At 38.7% G+C, this 12,642-nt stretch overlaps 1 protein-coding gene across 4 annotated transcripts in view; it reads left to right on the top strand.

Annotated features, from left to right (window-relative positions):
• LOC124629493 (WD repeat and FYVE domain-containing protein 3) overlaps positions 1–10,580 on the top strand; it is a 33,186-nt gene extending 22,606 nt beyond the window's left edge. For all 4 annotated transcript variants that reach the window (XM_047162876.1, XM_047162874.1, XM_047162875.1 and 1 more), the window contains 14 exons: positions 467–685; positions 925–1,076; positions 1,149–1,276; positions 1,613–1,847; positions 2,069–2,295; positions 2,581–2,834; positions 3,187–3,435; positions 3,794–3,982; positions 4,566–4,845; positions 5,064–5,366; positions 5,703–5,900; positions 7,008–7,165; positions 7,522–7,629; positions 7,909–10,580. In XM_047162876.1, the coding sequence (XP_047018832.1) occupies positions 467–685; positions 925–1,076; positions 1,149–1,276; positions 1,613–1,847; positions 2,069–2,295; positions 2,581–2,834; positions 3,187–3,435; positions 3,794–3,982; positions 4,566–4,845; positions 5,064–5,366; positions 5,703–5,900; positions 7,008–7,165; positions 7,522–7,629; positions 7,909–8,067 (2,859 nt within the window). In that variant the 3' untranslated portion in view covers positions 8,068–10,580. The remainder of the gene's footprint in view (positions 1–466; positions 686–924; positions 1,077–1,148; positions 1,277–1,612; positions 1,848–2,068; positions 2,296–2,580; positions 2,835–3,186; positions 3,436–3,793; positions 3,983–4,565; positions 4,846–5,063; positions 5,367–5,702; positions 5,901–7,007; positions 7,166–7,521; positions 7,630–7,908) is intronic.
• The last annotated feature ends 2,062 nt before the right edge of the window (positions 10,581–12,642 follow it).

The raw sequence follows: 12,642 nt of genomic DNA, 5'->3' as shown, positions 1-12,642 counted from the left end.
TTAATTGTTCAGGGTTATTCTAATTTGTCCGTAATAGGCACTTCACCAGTTCATGAAATATTTTGTTGTTGTGGTCTTTTTCACTATTTTTTCCAGACACTTCACTTTAGATTGTTCACTTGTTATTTCCACAGATTGTCTCGCAGTTTATTTATATATTTTATGCGCTTCCACAGCGAAAATTCACTTTTAACTATTTTAAAACAATTAATTTTACGGAGTCGATGTTTACTATGACACAGTAGCGCCCTCTCCTCCTTGAGATTATCACATACTAATATTTTTTAACGTTAGTACTCTGTTAACACTTTCAGAGCTAAAAAAAACTGACATTGATTGATTGCATATCCTTCGAAAAAAATACTTGTTTCGATATATTTTGGGAAAGCTGCAAAACTGGTGTTGTAGCAGTTACCTCTCAAAATTACCCAAAAATTCGATTTGTCAAAATAATATTTTATTTCAGCGTGGTGAAATATCGAACTTCCAATATTTGATGCACCTGAACACTCTGGCGGGTCGCTCGTACAATGACCTGATGCAGTACCCAGTGTTCCCTTGGATCCTCGCTGACTATGACTCGTTGGAACTGGACCTTAATGACCCGGCCACTTTCCGCGATCTCACTAAACCTATGGGCGCTCAGAGTCCTGATAGGTTGGAGCAGTTTAGGAAACGATATAAGGTGAGAAACAGTCGATATTATTTTCTTTTATTTATTTTCGTGCTTGTTGCCTGTTTTCATCTACCAACATATTTGAACAAAAGGTGACCAGGAGTCACTTTTTTATTTATTGCTCTTCACTTGATTATTCTAAGAAGTCACAGTAAAATTGAATAGATAATTATGTGACAACCTTTTCTAATATGAGAAAAAATCCGCTTACATTATTATTTTTGTACTGAAGTAAATAACTTTTGCAGGAATGGGACGACCCTCACGGAGAAACTCCTCCGTACCACTACGGCACTCACTACTCATCCGCTATGATTGTGTGTTCCTATCTAGTCAGGATGGAACCATTCACGCAACACTTTCTCAAACTACAAGGCGGACATTTTGATTTAGCTGACAGGTATTCAACATTAATATAAACGTACTTCTTATAATCATTTCAACAAACTCTAAAAGGGTTGTTTTCTTCCAGAATGTTCCATTCGATAAAGGAAGCGTGGAATTCAGCGTCGAGACATAACATGGCTGATGTAAAAGAATTGATACCGGAGTTTTTCTACTTACCAGAGTTTTTAGTCAACTCCAACAATTTTGATTTAGGTAAGAATCATTCAAATCAATTTACAAAAATCATTCATGTATTTAAATATTGTTAAGCAACCTATTATTGAAGCTTTTTTAAAATTCACGAAGGCAAACTCTATATCTACTCGTTGAACCACCTTGATGAACCACCGCGCGCACGCAACAGAGCACGCGGTTGGGTCTTTTGCGCGGTACATGGGCGAGTCGCTACATCCTCGCGTTTTTAAAATGCCTGTAACCTGCGCATGTACCTCAACATGGGCAAAAGCTACTTCTACCATTTAGACGCACCCACACCGCCAATATAGCGGATTAAACAATCCGAGCAAAAATGTTATCTTCCGTCCTTAGGCTGCAAGCAGTCAGGCGTGGCTCTGGGCGACGTGGTGCTGCCGGCGTGGGCGCGCGGCGACCCGCGCGAGTTCATCCGCGCGCACCGCGCCGCGCTGGAGTCGGACTACGTGTCGCACCGCCTGCACCACTGGATCGACCTCGTGTTCGGCTACAAGCAGCAGGGCAGCCCGGCCGTGGACGCCTGCAACGTCTTCCATCACCTGTTCTATGAGGGCAACGTCGATATATACAAGTAAGGGTCCAGCTTTGCCAATTTATCCAAAATTGTCAGTTACAGTTTCAGGTATTATTAATTAAATTCTCATATAACGTTCACTCTCCTCTAAAGGAGAAGAGCTGCGTGTCCTACAGTGGGAATTGTGAAAAAAAAGTAAAAAGCTAAATAACTGAGAATAAACGTTGAAAATTGGTTTGGTGCCATAATAATGTACAAAATTTATAATTATATTTCAGTATCGACGATCCTCTAAAGAAAAACGCGACAATCGGCTTCATAAATAACTTTGGTCAAATACCAAAGCAACTGTTCAAGAAAGCCCACCCTAGCAAGAAGATGTCACAGCGAAGTTCCACTATACTAGATCCGAACAATATAATACCGTCTCAAGGTATCACGCCACCGGAGAAACTATTCTTCCATAATTTGGAAAACTTGAGGCCTTCCTTACAACCTGTTAAAGGTACGTATCTGATGAAACATCACAATCATATATAATCTTGTAACTGTGCTCCCTTTTGTACTACGGGTATACACTTTCCTATGTACATTCATTCCCTTATGTACTGTTGTATTTACTCTCAGTACTCTATTATAATTATTTATTAACCCTATTTACTCCTTATGTTCTACTCATATGTACTGCCTTATGCAATCCCCTTATGTACTTCTACTATTAACTCTCTTATTACTACCCCAAAAGTATCCAAAAAACGACCAATTAAAACACCTTATCTTCAAATTGCAGAAGTAAAAGGCCCAGTCGGCCAGATCTTGTACACAGACAAAGCTATCTTAGCAGTAGAACAAAACAAGGTTTTAATGCCCCCTACCTACAATAAGTACGTGGCGTGGGGCTTTGCGGACCATTCGCTGCGTATCGGCAACTATGATAATGATAAAGCAGTGTTTGTATGCGAGACTGTGGCGCAGGCCTGTGGGGAGATTGTGACCTGTGTCTGTCCGTCTGATAAGACTATTGTTACTGCGGGTACTAGCACGGTAAGTTTGATGTTGCATTATTACATTTTAGTAAGAGAAATAATACCTATTTAGCCAGCGTATACTGTCAGTCGTAATGAACATAAATGTGTGATATCACATGTTGATAAAATTCCCGCAGATTCAAAATACCTATACATATTCATTAAGGTACAGGTAAGGTAAGGTAAGGTATAATACATCAAACGGTAATTACAATAATGTTGCGAAAGATTATAGCGTAACAAATACTTGAACTTGACGGAAACAGCCTCAATGGAACGTATACTTCTATTTGATTATTTATGTTCCAATTATCTTGTAATATAAGTAGTTTGTGTTCTAATCACCACAAACCGTAATCTTCCTACAGGTGGTAACAGTATGGCAATACTGGGCCCGTCGTCGTCGTCTAGCCGTCAAAGTCTGTCTGTACGGTCACGAGGAAGCAGTGACTTGCCTAGCCGCCAGTCCTGCTTACAACCTCGTGGTGAGCGGCAGTCGTGACGGTCAGGCCATCGTGTGGGATGTGGAGCGAGGGACGTTTATACGGCAGTTACTGCCGCCGCAATCTTATGGACCACCGCCCCCTGTGTCGGCGTTGGCTATTGATGATCTTACTGTGAGTATTTTTTTCTATACAGGCTGTATCTTAGCATCTAGGGAGTGGGGAAATACAATAATACAAGTGATTAAAAATGTTAAAGGTTTTATTAGCTGTTTAGTTTTACTAGAAAAAGCAATACTTTTAATGAAAAATGTAACCTATGTTAGAAAGTGGTTTAATTGATACTGTTGCTTATTCGAATCAAACTTTTTCAAAATATTTTCAGGTTTGGTGCAATTAACGTTACACGTTGTATAGTGTTATTTTTTTACTTTTTTCTGAACTTCTTATATAGTTCCTTTTGTCGTACATACAGTTTTTATTTTGGTTGTTCAAAATCGTAATTTTAAATGCTGTATTGTTACTTCTCTAGGGTGACATAGCAACTTGCAGCGGCAGCTGGCTATACGCGTGGTCGATCAACGGCGAGCTGTTAGGCGCAGTGGACACTATCGGCGGCCGCGAGCGCAGCCAGCAGGTGCTGTGTGTCGCCTTCAGCCAGACCAGGGAGTGGGACCCGCTCAACGTCATCATTACTGGCTCCACTGATGGCGTTGTTAGGGTAAGTACAATTAAGTTGTGGTATAACTTGACCAAATTTATTTTAACGACTGGCAAATCAGGTATTTATTTAATGAATGCTAGAATTAAAATTTCTAACTTTCGGCAATTTTTAATGTTCCTACACAGTTGACAACACACCAACTTACTTCAATTTCTTCAATAGATTCTTAACCTTATCACGATAGTGGACGGTATGTTCGATTGGTAAAATTTGACAGATTCGGGTAGGTTGACCTGCTGGCGCCTGTACTAAAATAATAATGTCGGGACACCTTTTTCACACACGGTCGGTTAGCCCCATGGTAAGTTATTTATTAACTTGTGTTATGGGTGCTAACACAACTGATAAACTACATATAGCTACATATATACATATTTATAAATACATATCATAACACCCATACCACGGCCAACAAGCATGCTCATCACACAAATGTCGACCGAACCGGGAATCGAACCCGGGACCTCAGGTTCGGCGGTCCGGCATGATGACCATTGCGCCATCGAGGTCGTCAAAAAAAATGTCGCGCAGCTTGAACTACCTCATAAACAAACCACTAATTTATTAATGTCATCCACAGATGTGGTCAATAGACTACATAGCGGAAACAGCGGACGAACAAACGGAGAGCTTAGAAGGCGGTAGCGTGGACCCTGTCAGTTCCGTAGATATTGACAAAGATAAGGACGAACAGAAACTATCTGTTCAAGAGAGCGAAGAAGCTAAGTCTGATAGTGAAGTGAAAGATGGGGAAGTTAAGACTGAGGACACAGAGCCGGCTGGCGAGCAAGAAAGGGAAGCCGCCATTAAAAGAGTCGAGGAGCTGGTCAAACAGATGAGCTTGTCGCAGGAGAAAGAAGGTTAGTTGCTTATTATGAAGTGTTAGAACGTGGGGTATTTTATTTGCGGTGTAATTCTTAAAATGACAAATTTAGTACATATTGTTCGTGTCTATATTGGCGACGCCAGGTTAGGACTAAGATAAAAAGTATTCCCTACATTACAAAACAACAAATTCTGTCAACTTTGATATTAGAAGGAATACTGTATTGTTCACTAATACAAGCTTCTCTCGTAGGTACTCTAACAAAGTCAGGTTCAGAAAGTTCGCTATCAGACGCATGCGAAACGACAAGCGCCAAGGAATCTGCGCGAAGACACGACGAAAAGGACACGTGCAGTGACAATGAGGAAACTCAAGAGTACTCGGAAAACGTGGAAACCAAGGAGGAACCTATTGATTCTTGTGATGAAGCTAAACAGGAGTATAACAATGATAAAGACTTGGATGCTGAGAAAGATTCGCATAGAAGCAAACTGCAGAAGCAAGGACATGTCATGCTTCGAAGAAAGTCGAAGGGGAATCCATTGTATCGTAAAAGTAAGTGCTAGATGCTAGTAAATAAAACGTCATTTGGTTATATAACTTGAAAGTCAAGCTTTCTAAAAAAAAAACAAATTGTGGTGTTACCAGACTGTTCGATAATAGTCAACGCTAACAGATATTTTCTTTCACCAATCATTTCTACCATCACATCCATTGATAATAAAATTGGCCGGGGGTTGATACTTTGGAATTGATGATACTTATGACGATTTTTCTTATGTTTTCTAACTTTACCTAACATGATTTGAATAGTTTAAGTCATATCATCTTAGGATACCATTTTCTCCTGATTTTTTTCGATAGTCCTTTGTAATAAGCAAAATTCTACAGGCGGAGGCAGCATAGGCGAGTCGAGTGAATCCTGTTCGCTCGACACGACGGGTCCGTCATGCGAGCCCAGCACGGAGAGCGGGCTGCGGGCCAGCAAGTCCGACACCAGCCTCACAGACTCCTTCGTGGTGGTGTCCGCGCCCGCCTCGCCCGCGCCTCGCGTGCCCGCTAAGATACAGCCCGCTACTGTTGATATAGGTGAGACTTTATGTAGTGGTCGCCAAAATTTTGTCGTCTCTGATCATTGCCGGGCTTGATAGGTAATTAAACCACAGCAGCTCACTCCATAAGAAGATGATTGCACGAGTACAAGACATAATTTTTATCATGTGTGTGAATGTTACCGTGTAATATCTACCAGTTGAAGAATACAAAATGACATACGACAGTGTATATTGGTGAACTCTGTATGTTTTTGTGCTGTTAAATTCGTCTATTTTCGAATCACTTATGATTCTATTGTCACAGTTTAAGGCTTCATTTACGGAGACGCGGGGCGTCTCGCGTCGCGTGTGGCGTAGCGTCTCGCGGCGCGTCGGACGTTTTTTCTGATTACGGTGGGGCGGCGCGTGAAGCGGCACGCATCATCGCACGCGTAAACACAAACTTATAGCAATATACGACCATGTTCATAGAGAAGCGAGGCGGGAAGCGTGGCGGTGCCCGCCGCGGCGCACGCGGCGAGTCCTCTAACGTGTAGCGCAGCACGCGGCGGGCATCGCGGCGGCGCACGCTCGCCTCGATCAAATCGACTAGTTTTATGTTGGCAGTAATTTTCTTCTAAAAAAAGTCGATCATATCATACTCCATTGAGACGGTGACTACGTCTGTGTTGCGCGATTTCTAAATAAGACTGACAGAAGATACCGCCTCGGACATAGCTTCATCGAGAATTGCCGCTGCGTGCGCCGCCGCGATAAACGCCGCGTGGGACGCGTCGGTGCCATCCGCGGGCTCGGCCGCAAAAAACGCCCTAATTCAAACAAACGCGTCTAAAACCGCTTCTCCGTAAACGCACTCATACAACGCCATATATTTGAATTCAGTGCGGGCCGCGCCGCTCAACGCTACGCGCGACGCCCCGCGTCTCCGTAAATGAGGCCTAAGAAGGAAAAAGGTTGCAGATATGTACATTATTTAATGCCGTGATGGGTATATGCTTTGTTATGTACTTCATCCAAATTAAGTGTATAATTCGACTACATAAACCTTTTCATGTGAAATATAATTTTATTGGCGTCATTTTCATACTATAGGCTCTACAACAGCAAAAGAATGCGATATACTGACTTTACAAAATTTCAGAATCAGGCATCAAATGGATCCGTCGGCTAGTTCTTCGCGGCAAGCTGACGATGCACACGGCGTACGAGCGTCGCGACAACGCCTGCCCCGCCTCCGTCACCGCCGTCGCCGCCGCCAGGAGCGGCCGCGGCCTGGCGGTGGGAGACGCCAGGGGACGGGTCAGTGTTATATAGAACAGGGTTTTTATTCTGACATGTTTCTAATGAAGAAATTAAAAAAACTACTGAAAAGATATGAAAAAATATTTTACTGTTGAGACGCTATACTTTCCAAAAGTGGCATATGAACCAGAACTCAGGCTACAGGAAAAAGTACCCTAGGAACGCGGGTTATATACACTACTAAAAATATTTCAGATCCACTTTCTAAAATTAAAATACCACAGTATGTACAAACAGTAAAATGAGAATAAATTGCTCCATCAACGCAGGTGGTAGAAAGTTCTCTCTTTGTGCTCATTATACGATGGTATATGAATATTTTTAATGACTGTAATCTATTGTTTTGATTTCAGATTTTCCGCTGGTCAGCTCCCGATATGTCTAGCGCATCTGGAGCAAAGGGCGGCCCGGCTGATCACTGGATACGAGATGACACAGCACCTTATTGCACACAATGCCAGGTACAACTCATTCATAATACTAATTCTTGAAGCTAATGTCAAATATCAATCTCTTATCGAAAAACAACGTATGGATCGCTTATTGTAATCCGTAGTTAACCGACTTAACGCCCGAAAAATAAAGTAATATCCGCGTGTATGATATTGGAAATCATATTTCGAGCCTTTTCCCAACTATGTTGGGGTCGGCTTCCAGTCTAACTGAATGCGGCTTTTTACCAATGTTTTACAAGGAGCTGTATTGGGAGTGAGAACATTGATGTAAAATCCTTTATCCAGGTTCGTTTCACGGCGCTAGAGCGTCGCCACCACTGCCGCGAGTGCGGCGCGGTGTTCTGCGGGCGCTGCTCGCGCTACGAGGCGCCCGTGCGGCGCCTGCGCGCGCTGCGCCCCGTGCGCGTGTGCCAGCGCTGCCACGACAACATCACGCAGCGGTAGACTAAATAACGTGACACATCACTCCACTCACAATTATAGTCTTACCGTTCCTTGGTGCAGTTGACAGTTGCTGTCAATCTGACATCTGTCAACTGCAAAAAACGTTCGGTATCTTTATAAATTTTCTTTTCGTCTCAATCCTAAAAAGTCTGACAATTCAGATGTGCCCCATTTTAAGTTCAGATACAGCTCACGTTAAAAAACCGTGCCCCTCCGAAGCTGATTTTCAGCCGGTTAATGGTTACCATTCCGCGGGTGGTGGACCACAGACTTTGTCGTGAGCTCGATGTATTATTGTATATTGTCAAAATATTAACAATATATTATATGTATTGGAAAAACCAGGAGGTATAAGGCTTATTTTCACAGTTACACACATCTAGACAGAATATGTATTCTAAAACACTTATGGCCTTACTACAAAAACTTTAAACCCTCACTTGTCTAATAAAATTTTGGCTACAAAATGAACCATATGTCAACGTCATAATTTGAAATTTTTTTAGACAAGGCATAAACTGACGTTTAAAAGTTTTTGTGGTAAGACGGATTTTGTTTAGGATTTAGGTACTAAGAAGTAGCCCAAGTATTGGTATCGTCCGGACTTTCCTAGACTAACCACTACTAATGTGGACGTCAGGCCAGTCCTAATGGTTTTAAGCGAAAGTATTGATGTCGAGGTGTGCCTATTTGTATTATCATGAGAATAAGGTATTAACAGATGTCATTAACCAATCGAGTATTTTATAAGATTCTTCCCAACTTATGAAATATGGTTAACATCATCACAATAATGGACTAGTGTGCTCTAAAATTTTCGAACAGGCCTGAAATGCGTTATTCCAATTACAATCATTTCTGAAGCGCAATCAGCTTCTTGGATGTAGATCCAAAATTCTGTATTCAGCTCATAAATTTAAAATTTCCTTATACCAAAATATTGCTTAATTTGCGTTAAATTTACCGCCAAAGTTATTTTCTATTTAAAATTTACAAGCGTCTGTTTCTAGTTCCGTTTTTTAATGTATTTTATTATTATTATCAATTTATTTATGAAATTATATTATTTATGGTGCTGCTTATTTTTTTTTATTAAAACAGTATTAATACGATTAGGTAATTGTACAATTATTGTTTTTAATATTATTTAAGATAGATCTCAGAAATCTCGATGTTTATTAGTTTGTATTTGCTAAAATATTTAATGAATTATCATATTGAGTTAATATATTTGTTTAAAATCGAATTAAATGTTGAAGTCAAATTAGAAAGATATTACGTTAAAATTGTGATATGATATTTAGTTTGTTAAAGATTTAGCTACATCATCAATGTATAAAATTCATTCCACTTTCCAGTGTTGCGATGGAATTTCATGTGAATATAAATTAGTGCTAGTCATATTTTTGTACCTATATTTTATTTATCTGTGGGTTATTCTTCCTCGCATTGATATATTAAGTGTATTGATGTCATTGAATTTGAGTTATGTTTATGAATGTTTTGTATGTAGCTGTAGCTCCCGGCTTACGCATTTATAAGCTACATTCCTAGTCGCGAACGTACAAGTCTGCGTTAATTATTTAGAGCAGAACTGCAACTGAGTGTATTACAACATAATCATAATAAATATCTACTGTGCTGGAGCTATGTTGATGTATTTTAAACTAAACATACAGTTATTATTATAATTAACCAATTACCAATGTATGCAATTTAATATAATGCTTTCATATTTCACTGTTTATCTATGACAGGGTACTTTTAATGCGTTGTACTCACAAAATTATGTATTCGTCACTATGCGTATGTGTTACTTGTACTGAAATGTTTTAAATGTTATTCAATAGACGATGTATTTTAATTAACCGAATAATTATTTGATATAAAACCTGAAACTCTTCTTTGGAAGTTTGTTTCGACGTATGAATGTTACTATTTCCGAGTCAAATCGTAAAATTTGCAGATTTTTTCTATTAGCAGTTACATGTATGCATAGTAAACAATTAAAGTCGATATAATACAATAAATGCCAATATTGTCCGCTTGGACAGGTATTAAATAAATGTATGTCCATAGATAAAATGTATAAGATTTAAAAGTGGTATTTATCAAAGAAAACACCTTCACAAATCTTGCCCGAGTAAATAAAAATATTGTAAAAAATATGCATTCGCAATTTTCTATATTTTATAACTCAAAAAAAAAAGAAATTAGTAAAAGATTATCTTGAATTAATGAAAAAGATTATTATGAAGTTTGAAATACTATAATCTTGCTTTGAATACTGTAAGTTACGTAATTTATTGGGTCGTTTAGTGTCTGTAGCAACGTTAAATATAACAATTAGTAATGTAAGTGGATGTTTCTTAGTCACCTGACCTGTCATGTATAGAAAAATAATTTACAGACAATATAATACGTTGTTTAGGTAGTACGTAGGCACTGAAGTTTATGCCGTTGACTAATGTATTCATGTACCCATAAATGAATAAAGTGGTGCAGCAAACCAACTGTCATTGTTTTTTTCTTTTCCCCCAAAAGCTTTGCCTTTTTGCCAACTAGATTATATTGAGTCCGTTTTTAAACTTACGAGTCCCTCTCGCACATTTCGGATACAGCGTGAACATCAAATTCGGAAGGATTAAATAAAAAATATAATCAACTAAACATAATTTATTATTTTTTATAATATTTGAACTCTCATTATCTAAAATATCTACATATATACGCCAATATTTACATGCTTTAGACAAAGATAAAATCACTGTATAATATACAAATAACGCCCAACAAATAAGTCCGAAACAACGTGATTTTCATATATTTAAGTACAACTTTTCCAATAGTAGTATTTCATATAAGCACACGAAAATATATTCCGGAATGACCTACACATTTATAACCCTACGTATCTAATGTACTTTGTATAACAGCGACCGAACTCGCTTTATTGGTGCTATTTAAGTAATAGATTATGTGCACGTAGACGCAGAGAATTGCTAGTCAAAGTCAAAGTCAAATCATTTATTTCATTTAGGCCTTTACAAGCACTTATGAACGTCAAAATTATAACTAAGTTTGATTCTAGTTGCCCATTCCAAAAGTAGCTTCCTATGGAGAAGAACGGGCAAGAAACTCCATGGTTACTCTTTTTAAAAATAATATAGTATTACAGTTTGTATGTATTGATACATACAGTAAAAGCATGCGAAGATCATGTAGAATCGCAAAGACAAATGAGGATAAAGTGACAATTAAAATGCTACATGGTGTTCACATTTACAAATTGGTTTATATTTTGGTACAAAGTTACAAACAAATTTTAATAATCAAAAGATGAATACAATTTTATTTGCTGGTGTAGTTTTAATTTGTTAATTAATTAGATATTGTCAGTATGTCCTATGGAGCAGGACCAGCATGTTTCCAAGCATTTTTATCTTGAATGTAATCTTCTAATTTATAATATGCTTGCTTACAAAGTGTGGCTTTTATATGAGTTTTAAACCGCAAGTCATTCAATTCCAGAATGTTGTCTGGTATTTTATTATAACATTTGACACAATATCCCATGAAAGATGTATGTACTTTAGATAATCTAAACTGCGGGATAGCTAACTTATTTTTATTTCTAGTGTTATAATTATGTCTATCACATATTTTATCAAACAAATGTAAGTTTTTCCTAACATACATGATATTTTCATAAATAAATTGGCAAGGTACGGTCATGATATTAATTTTTTTAAACAGTTCCCTAAGAGATTCACGACCACGTAAGTTGTACATAGCTCTGACCGCTCGCTTTTGTAAGATAAATATGCATTCAATGTCAGCAGCTCGTCCCCACAGCAGAATGCCGTACGACATGATGCTGTGGAAGTAACTAAAATATACCAGTCTAGCTGTTTCTACGTCCGCTAGCTGCCTCATCTTTCTAATAGCATAGGCGGCCGAGCTAAGACGACCCGCAAGAGATGTTATGTGGGGTCCCCATTGTAGTTTTTTGTCAAGAGTGATTCCCAGGAAAACTGTCTGATTTATAAATTCTAGTTTTTGACTATTGAGTATTATGTCACATTCACTACTTTTTACATTTGGCAATGAAAATCGAATGCATTTTGTTTTTTTTTCATTAAGAGCCAAGTTATTTGCGTTGAACCAATTTTGAACCTGGATAATGGAATTGTTTACGTCGTCTAGGTTACGTCTACGTCGATCAATATTAAAAATAAGAGAGGTATCATCGGCAAACAACACCATCCTAGGTTGATTATCAAATAGATAGGGCAAATCATTAATATAAACTAAAAAGAGGAACGGACCTAATATGGAACCTTGTGGTACGCCCATTGCCATCATTGAGCCTAGTGAATTTACGCCGTTTACTTGAACTTTAAGTTGCCGATCGTTTAGATACGATTTTAATAACTGGAGGGATGTATCTTTGATTCCGTAATGCTCTAGCTTCTGCAAAAGCGTTTCGTGATTTACGCAGTCAAACGCTTTTGAGAGATCGCAGAAAATTCCAATCGAGTCTTCAGCTTCCTCCCAAGCCTTAAAGATGTGCTT

Source organism: Helicoverpa zea, chromosome 4 (genome assembly GCF_022581195.2).
Source record: "Helicoverpa zea isolate HzStark_Cry1AcR chromosome 4, ilHelZeax1.1, whole genome shotgun sequence".
Classification (NCBI taxonomy): Eukaryota; Metazoa; Arthropoda; class Insecta; order Lepidoptera; family Noctuidae; genus Helicoverpa; species Helicoverpa zea.
This window is presented reverse-complemented; position numbering and strand designations above follow the sequence as displayed.